This window comes from Phascolarctos cinereus, unplaced genomic scaffold (genome assembly GCF_003287225.1).
Source record: "Phascolarctos cinereus isolate Bilbo 61053 unplaced genomic scaffold, phaCin_HiC Scaffold_4;HRSCAF=312, whole genome shotgun sequence".
NCBI classification, from domain to species: Eukaryota; Metazoa; Chordata; class Mammalia; order Diprotodontia; family Phascolarctidae; genus Phascolarctos; species Phascolarctos cinereus.
The window spans coordinates 667,526,576-667,535,868 of record NW_027555847.1 but is presented as its reverse complement, the minus strand read 5'-3'; the positions used below and the strand labels follow the sequence as shown (position 1 = coordinate 667,535,868).

At 54.2% G+C, this 9,293-nt stretch overlaps 1 protein-coding gene across 7 annotated transcripts in view; it reads left to right on the top strand.

The window, feature by feature from the left end:
- Nucleotides 1-417: 417 nt before the first annotated feature.
- The window catches only part of NFIC (nuclear factor I C), a 144,069-nt gene continuing 135,193 nt past the window's right edge, over nt 418-9,293 (top strand). For 3 of the 7 annotated variants that reach the window (XM_020969345.2, XM_020969342.2, XM_020969344.2), the window contains exon 1: nt 7,081-7,381. In XM_020969345.2, the coding sequence (XP_020825004.1) occupies nt 7,352-7,381 (30 nt within the window). In that variant the 5' untranslated portion in view covers nt 7,081-7,351. Of the gene's footprint in view, nt 525-7,078; nt 7,382-9,293 lie in introns of those variants that run through there. The other 4 variants (XM_020969339.2, XM_020969343.2, XM_020969340.2 and 1 more) reach the window with 3 other exon arrangements.

Genomic DNA, 9,293 nt, shown 5'->3' with positions numbered 1-9,293 from the left:
ATTCTCTCTCTGACTTCTCTGCCTCCCTCTCATTCTTTCCTTCTGAGTCTATGTATCTATGTGTGTCTCCCTCACTTCTGCCTCTCTCCCTCTTGTTTCTCTTCTCTCTCCTATTCTGTCTTTTCTGAGCCTCTATCTCCTTACCTCTCTGTCTCTCCCTGTCTCTGTTACTAGTTCTACATAAGTCTCTCATGGTTTCTTTCTCCCCGCCGTTGCTTTTTTTTTCACCTTTTTTTTTTTTTGTAAAATCGCGAAGGTGGATCGGCTCACACAGCAACCCGGGTCCTAGAAGGAAATCGCCCGAGATGATTAAACACTGAGCTAGCAACTCCAACCCCGGGGACACGGAATTGGGGGGGGGGGGAAGGAGGGCGGGGGGAGGGCCGAGGGGAGGTCCCTCCGTTGGGGGGTGTTGGGTGTTCTGTTTTCCGGAGGGGGGGCGTGGAGTTTCTCCCCCCTCCTTCCCCCCCCCCCTTTTGCCGGGACTGCTACTTGCTCGGCGCCGGCCGGATCCGGGGACTATGGTAGGTTTCACGACACTTTCGTTTTCGCCGGACTTTTTTTTTTTCCCTAGCTCTGATCAAAAGTTTGATTGTCTAAAGGAGGGGGTAGAATGTCGGGGGGGGGTGTCCAATGTTTGGGGACTGGGAGGGGGGCTTCAGGAAGTCCAGGGAGAGGCTCCCTTGCGTCCGTCTGGGGGTAGAACAGGGGCCAAGGCAGGGGGTCGGATAGGGGGCGTCCGCCAGAACCCCCACCCCGTGGTTCCCCGTAGTCTCCCCGCTGCCCCCATATCACGGAGAAGGGAAGAGACAGGGCGGTGGCGGTGTGTCGGAGTTAGATTTGGTGTATGAGCCGGGGGCAGAGCAGGACAGGGCCGGGGTTGGGGGAAGTGTTTCCCCCCAAGAAGATGCTGGGGACCGCTCCATCCAAGGAGAGGGGGAGGGGGCTTCATCCATCGCTGGGGTCGCGGGCCACGGAAGAGGGGGAGGGGAGGTCAGCCCCGGGAGCTGGCTGCAAGGAAGAGGAGAGGGAGGGGAGGGGAGGAGAGAAGAAAAGAGGGGAGGAGAGCTGGGCTGGGGGAGCCGCCGCAGCCCCCCAAACCCACACCGCAGGCACGAGAGGGTGGATGTAGCGGAAAATGGCCGCTGTGGAAGGGGGCGGAGAAGGACCGCAGCCCCGAACCGACTTGAACTTGAAAGGAAAGCAAGGGGAGGATGAGGGGAGGGGGAAGCGCGTCCGGGGCCTGCGGGGCCTCCAGCTACTGTAGCTGGGGTGCCCCCTGCCCCTAGGGCTCTCCCTTGGCCTATCACCCTCCCCCTGTGGCCTCCCCGGGGCGTTCTTCCCCCCCGCCCCCCCTCCCAGGCCCGGGAGGGCGCTCCACGCTCCATCCGCAGACGCCAGCTCGCCGAGTGCTCCTCCCCTCCCCTCCCCTCTCCTCCCCTCCCTTCTCCTCTCCTCCCTTCTCCTCTCCTCCCCTCGCCTCTCCTCCCCACGCGCGGCCCCGAGCCTGGCCCGGCAGGGGGAGGGGAGGGGAAAATTAAAGGGGGGGGGGAAACGACTGGGAATTGTCTCACCTCCAGCCTGTCCCCCTAGGCCAGCATGGACTCCCCAAAGTTCCAGGGAGCCCCATCTTCCGCAAAGTTCTCTTAGACTCTGCAACTTTAGGGGTAGCCCCTAGCCCCAGAATCATCCCTTTCTCTGGGTCTGGGGGCGGGGCTTCCTCCTCTAGGAATTCAAGGTAGACGGGGATCCTGCGGGTGGAAGGGGCTCCCGGGCCCCACCTGTCCCTCTCATTTTCTCTCTCTCCAGTCTGGAATCCCAGTGCATCTCGTCGCTTCCCCCCACTCCCACCTCAATTCCCATTCAACTTTTCATCTTTCCTTTCTTCCCTCATTCTTCCTCTTCTTTTTTCCTCTCCTCTCTTCCTCTTTTTCCCCTTTTCTCAACTCTCCTCACTGTCCCCTCTTTTCTATTACTCTTCTCCACTTTTCCCCTTCCTCCTTCCTTTCCACTTTTCTTCCTCTCTCCTCTTCACTTTCCCTCACCTCCTTTTTCCTCTCCTCCAATCTCTTTCCTCTCTTTTTTTCTCCTCTTCACTATCTTCCCCAGCTTCTCTTCTTCTCTCTCATTTCCTCTCTGTCTCTTTTCTCTTGTCCTCCCTTCTTTCGTTCCTCTCTACGGCTTTTCCCTTCTTTATTCTCACTCCCCTTTCTTCTCCTTTTCATCTACCTTTCCTTCTCCTCCTAGTTTGCCTTTCTCGTCTTCTACAACCACAGTACACAGTACTTCTACAACCATGGTCCTACGTCTCGGGGTGAGCAAAGGTGTGTCTCCGCTTACTATCGTTTTGGAGTACGTGAAGAGAGCGATGAGACCGTCATTTCTCCCAGGGGAGAAAGGGGGCCAGACAACAGCGCCGTTTCTCTAGGGATGAGGGTTATATTAGTGCTTGGGCTAGGACCTAGAGCGTGAGGGGGGATGTCCATGCATTCTGTAGGGCCTGGGGTTCATATCCTAAGGCCTGGGATACCCACGTGTAGGGAAAGCTGGCCTTTGGCTAGCAGCGAACCCGTGTGTCTACGGCCACCAATCAGACTCCAGAAGCCGTTCTGGGTTCCTTCGCTGCCTCACACATGCAGAGGCCTAAGGTGTTTACATCTGCGGACTGCGACTGGATTCCGCAGAGGGCGGGCGAGGAGAGATGGGGGAGAGGTGACCAGAGCCCACCATTCTGGGTTCCCACAGAGCATTATATCCGTGCGACTAGCTTGCCTATAGCGCTGTCAGCCAGTCTTTGCGCCAACCTCTGCCTCAGAATTAGCCCTCGGTCCATTCCCAGCCCCAGCCTCTGATCCATCCTTCAACCACCTTCCAGCCCCTGCCTTTTCCCCAGCTTCAGCCTCTGATTCATCCTTTGCCCCAGCTTCTGCTTCAGCACTAGCCCTAGCACCGACCCCTTCACCAATCCCAGTCTCTGCTCAGACCCTTACCTTAGTCTTTGCCCCTGACTCAGCCCCTGCTTCTGCTTCTGCCTCAGTCCCAACGCCTACCCCTGCCCCCGTCTCTCTGCCCTGGACCCAGCCCCAGATATTGCCCCGGCCGCAGTTGTATTCTTAGCTCTGCAGCCTCTGTTGGGGCAGAAAGGAGTTGCTTTCTCAGCTCCAGGGAAAATCCCCAAATTTCTGCCTCTCGGTCACGCTTTTTAAATGCAGTCCTCTAAATGCATATAAATACACGCATGCATGCCTCTATACCTACATTCACAGACACAAGAACACGCACATATATCCAAACACCAAAGGCCTTTTGGGTTTTGACTCTCCTCTGCCCTCTCATCCGGGAAGGCCGCGCCAAGGGACGGATCAGGAAAGTTTTTCAGAAGCCGCATCATTTACCCGAAGTAGGGAGAAAGCGGTAAAAATATACAAACACAGAGATAGAAATAGACACCCCCTCGAATTCAAGAGAGAAGGACCCAGGTTACCTGGCTGCCGGGGGCGGAGTAGGGGGGCGCGGTGTCACTTTCAGGTAGAGCAGCCCTGAGCTGATTGCGGAAGACACAGTGTGAATTCGGCCTGGGGGCTGGGACATTTGCTGATATTCGTATATATACCCATATACGTACGTACGTGCATATATACATGCATACACATACACGTATGTGCACGCATAGGTTGTGCTCGTGTGTGCCTAAAACCGCAAAAGGCTAGTGGAGTGTTGTGGACTGTTTGCTCACTAGGGTAGCCTAAATCTACTTGAGTAAAACCGACTCCTCTAGCCCCTCGGTCTCGGTTTAGCGGACTAGAAGAGAATGCAGTGGGCTCAAGAATAGTAGAGAGGCCAGTCAGTGTAGCTGTCTCTCACGCGGGTCGTGGGAGTCCTGGGTTCCAGGCTACTTGACTGCTGCAAATTAGGGAATTTCTCAGGACGAATCTCCGTGTCTCTATTTTCCGAAAGTGTCGAATCATCACAGGGTTGAACTATAGCTGTGTGACTTTGGGGTGCCAATTCCCATCTCTGGTTTAGATTTCCTCAGCGGAAAAAGGGAATGAGGGTATGTAGGCTATCTACCTTTAGGAGATTGCAGTGAGGAAAGTGCTTTGTCAAGGCGCTATAGAAATGCCAACAATTATTATTGTTTGCTCATTCAACAACCATTGATTATTCATCCACTATGAACCGAGAGTTTAAGAAAGAAACAGCAGGAGTTCGAGCCCCTAAGGAGGGCTCGGAGTCTAACAGGAAATAAATCATTCACATATAATTATACTGCAAGGCAAAATGTGATGGGTACAATGGGAGGTACTGATGGGGGGAGGGCAATCAAAGAATACTGCCTGGAGGTGGTGGTATTTGAACTTTTTATGAAGGATGGGAATTTTTCAACAGGGGGAGCTAGGGCTGTGGTATGAGGGAAAGCAGAGAAGAAAGCTAAATGGGGGGAATGGTGAGGAGTCCAGTTTGGCCAAAGTGGGGAGTATACCCCCAAAGGAGATAAAGCTAGCAGGCTGGCATGAACCTCCAGGCTGCAGAATTTGGACTGTACCCTGTAGGCAAGGAGGAGCCATTGATAGTGTCAAAGCAAGAGAGGAATATAATCAAAACTAGGCTTTGGGAAGATGACTGGGAGAAGAAGAAGAGGATTAAAGGAGAGTCCGATGTTGGGGAAGCTAGTTAGGAGAATATTGCAGTACCTCAGGGGAGCATGGATGAGGCCTATTATAATATTTTGCATAGATCTACAACTTTGAGTTTTCAAAGTTTTTTAAGCTCTATCTCATCTGAGGTTCACAATATTCTTCTGAGGAACAGTAGAGTCCATTCTGGGGTTCTGACATGAGAGTGAAGGGGACAGGTTGTGAATGATTTGGGTGAAGGAGAATGTCTAGGATTTGGTAATTGACTAAATTTTAGGAAGGAAGGAACCAGAGGTGATTCTCAAATTTTGATCCTCAGGGACTAGGATGCCCATCCATGGTCAGAGATCTACCTAGTGAAACCCGAATACCTGGGTTTGAATCCCAGCTCTGCTCCTATTTATATGACCTTAAGGCAAATCTCTGAGTCTTATTTGAAAAATAAAAGAGTTGGCCTAGATGATCTCTAAGGACCCTACCAATTCTAAATACTGCAAAATCCTATGGAATCCTATGAGAAGTCAGGAGGAGTAAGATCGAGGGGAAGATACCAAGTTTGGTTTGGAACATCTTGAGTTTGAGATGCCCATGGGACATGTAAGTGTAGAATACAAGGTACTATAATTATGATGGTGTGTGTTTGTATGTGAATAGGAATAAACAGACAATTTGCATGTTGATTATTCACATATGTGTCTGGGTATATGTGCATGATGCACTGCTTGTATAAATATATATGACATCTGTACATGTGACTGTGTCTGTGAATTTATTTCCATGGTAGTGTTTAGTCCTTCTGCTGGAGTTTAGCTTCCAATTTTTGTGAAGACAGTTGCTCCAGGGGGATGAGCTGTATATACTATAAGGGATTTGAGAGCCTGAACTAAATCTTATCTAAATTTGTACACCTCGATCCCCTTCTTTTCACACAATAGTCATTTAATAAACGGTTACTGATTTCTAATTTTCCTGAGCTGGAACCAGTGTGTTATCCTGGGAAAACACTATACTTGAAGTCAGAAAATGGGGGGTTGGTTCCTGGCTCTATCGCCAACTTGGGACCTTGGCCAAGTCACCTATAACCTCCAAGCCCTCGGTTTTCCCATCTGTCAAATGGATACACTAGTACCCCTGCACTGCCTCTGTGTCCTGAAATCGAAGTGGTAGAGACTATTATGTATACATTAATGTAGATATATGCACACACATATACATATATACATATATGTGTGTATAACCTGTTTGCCTGTGAGAGCTAGGAGAGAAGCCAACTCTGCTGAGGCTAGACATTTGAGGAGAGCTGTGTTCCTGCTCATCCTGAATCTGAGGGAACCAAATCCCCCAATTCTCAACCCCATGTTCCTGTCCCAGTTAGCCACAGGTGTGGGGTTTGGGGGGTAGGGGGGTGGAAGGAATGAAACATTGGCTGGGGTGAAGAGGCACATTTGCTGGGCACTCCCTAAGAGATGCCCTTCAATTCCTCCCCCCACCCCAGTCCCTCAAACCCCCCTGTACCGCTCTGGGAAACTGCAATTAGAGCTGGAATGGGGTAGGGTCTTCAAATCTCTGGAGCAATCCGCTTCTCATTCCTGGGCCAGAGATGTGGGAACCTCTCCGGAGTAAAGAGGGTGCCCTGGGTCCACGAGTCTTGCCCCATCCACAGTTTTCAATAGGGTTTCAGAGTTTTCCAGCCTCTTATTTTTATATTCCTTTTTTTTTTTTTTTGGCCGCACCTCCCCGCCTCCCCCCCCCAGCCAATCCCCAATTATTTCAACCCGGGCTCCCTCCCTTAGCAGAGAGCAAAGAGCTGGAGGAAGGGGTGGGGGTGGGGGCCAATATTGCCCCTCCTTTATTTAAAGCAACATTTCAAACCTCCACACCTGCTTGGGGAGGGGGTGTTAACTGGATTGTTAAGGTTTGGTTTTCCCCCTCAGATTAGACCCCTTTTATAGTCCTCCTTCCCTCCCCGCCGCTGACCCTAGGCAAGGTCTCTTATTCCTGCTCATCATCAGTAATAATTATTGCTAATTATTATTAAGCGTTGTTGCTTAGTCCAGGGAGAGGAGTAGAGGTTGGGGTGGGGGGAGGCAAGTTACGGTTTCCTCCTCTCAGGCTCTCTCGGCTTTTTCCGCGTTTCTTTGAAAGTTGGATGTTGGAAAGTGGGTGGTTCGTGTTTAAAAAAAATTGGGGGGAGGGAGGGAGGACTGAGATTTCCGAGATCCTGAGCCAAGAAAGAGGGAGAGAGAGGGAGAGAGAGAGAGAGAGAGAGAGAGAGAGAGAGAGAGAGAGAGAGAGAGAGAGAGAGAGAGAGAGAGGAGAGAGAGAAAGGGAGAGAGAGAGAGAGGGAGGGAGGGAGAGAGGGAGGAGGGAGGGAGAGAGAGAGGGAGAGAGAGAGAGAGAGAGAGAGAGAGAGAGAGAGAGAGAGGGAGAGAGAGAGAGAGAGAGAGAGAGAGAGAGAGAGAGAGGGAGGAGGTGGAGGAGGAGAGAGAGACTGTGAGGAGAGGGAGACAGAGAAGAGACAGAGACAGGGAGAGGAGAGAGACAGCAAGAGGAGAGAGACAAAGAGAGAAGAGACCCAGAGACCCAGAGAAGGACAGAGACGGGGAGCGAGACAGAGGCGGGGGGGGGGTGGGGGGTGAACATATGACTCAGTAACTTTGGAGCCGCCGTGTTTTCTCCCCTGCGAACCCGGGAGCCTCCCAGGCCCGCTCGGCATGTATTCGTCCCCGCTGTGCCTGACCCAGGTAAGGCAGTCCCGACTTGGCCCCCCTCCCCCTTCCTCTACCTCGTCCCTGCAAAAATAGTTTTCCAGTTGCCCGGAGAAGGGGCGAGAAAAACACACACACACACACACAAAAAGGCGGGATTTCGTCGTCTCCTGCGGCTGCCGGGGCCACGGCTGCCAGCTCCCCGCCCCCCCCCACCCTAGGGCCTCGATTTTCCGGGACCAGGTTAAATAAGGGAAGGGGGGAGTCCTCTGGGAGGGCTTCCGTATTGTCAACCCGAACTGGGGGCACTATTTGAACTGGGACCTCTTAATCCTTTTGGGGAGGGTAAACGGCTGCGGGGTCCCCCTCCCTCTCCCGCGGGGGGCCTGGGAGCGCGCGGGGCTTTGGGAGGAGGAGGGGGGTTCAGCGCACGTGCGCTGGGAAAAGGCTGGGGGATGGGGGAGTCGGAGTAATGCGGGGGGAAAGGGAAGGGGAGGGGGCAGGCGTGCTGGGCGCCTTGGCAGAGTGCGCAAAGTTGCAGCGGCTCCAGAGCCGCGAAGTTTGGGGGCCGAGCGCTCCCGAGCGCCGCGTTATACCGGGGGGAGGGGGTTCGTTCGGCTTCTCTCCGCTGGTAACGCGCTGCAGCCCCCATCCCCCTCCTTGGAAGGGGGCCCGGGCCGAGAGAGCTGGGCGCGGGCAGCCACCCCCCCCTCCGGACTGGGGGGGGGGCAGCTGCTGTGTGTGTCCAAGGGGGACGGGGGGGAGGGGGAGGGAGGTCCTGTGCGCTCTCCGTCCTAGCCTCCTCCCCCTCCCCCTCGATCGAGCGCGGCTTCTTATCGCCCGCATCCATTCTGGATTTTCAATTATTGATCAGCGGCCGGCGGCCGGCGCCCGTTAACCCCTGCGGCACCGCCCGTTCCCTCCTGGGACCCTCAGCCCACCCCCCGGGAGAGTTGGAGCACCCCCCCCTCCCCCGAGTGGCCCTGCTTCTGTGACTTGTGCGCCACTCCTGAAAGAGTCTCGGTTTTCCGTGGCCAGGGCTCCCCCGCGTCTCGCCAGCTTGCTGGGCCCCCTCCCTGCGGTGTCCCGGGCCGTGGGCTTCCGCAGGCACTGCAGAGGCGGCGGCCGCGGCTCTGCTTCCCGCTCCCTCCCTGCAGCCAGGCTGGGTTGCCTTCCTCCTCCCCCCTCCCACCTCCAGAGTCTTAAGACTGCTCTGGCTCCCAGGGGCCCCCCCCTTTACCATACCACCATCTACCCCCACCCCCCTTCATATGAGGGGTAGTCATTCGTCTTCTTTCTCCCTACAGATGGAAGGAGGGGACCTCCCTGTCGCAGGACAGAAAACTCAGACCCCATGGTCCCCCTCTACCCCACCCCCACCTGGCTCCCTGTGTCTATTCTTTCCTGACCTGGGTTTCCTCCCTGGTGCAATGGAAACACAGCCCTGTGCCCAGAGCAGGAGATCGGTATTCCTGTTCTGGGTTTGTATTGACCTTGGGCAAGTCATTTTCCCACTCTGAGCCTCAGTTTCCTTGGCTGTAAAATGGGGACAATCATCCCTGCTCTGCTGACTTTCCAGGGATATAAGGGAAACTCAAAAGAAAGACTGGAAGGGAAATTGGGAGGAAATATGAGGCATTCATAGAATGATCACCTTCTCTGAGTTCCTCTCTATCTGCTTCCCAAAGGTTCAGAAGGAACTCCCCCCAGGTTGAGGGGTCTACCTCTCCTTCCCTTCACCCCTGTGGCCCAGATCCCAGGTCTCCCCACATGGGAGGAGGAGACATTGTGCAATACCCTTAGGGCCCAAGGAGTGGGCCAGAGGGCCTGGCACAGGGAAGGTGCCGGTCAGGCACTCTTCTCTCTCTCCCCTCCTTTATCCCTCACCCCCATGAACTGGAGAGTAGCAGGCCAGGCAGGTCTTCCCTAGTTTGCTAAAGGAGAGCAG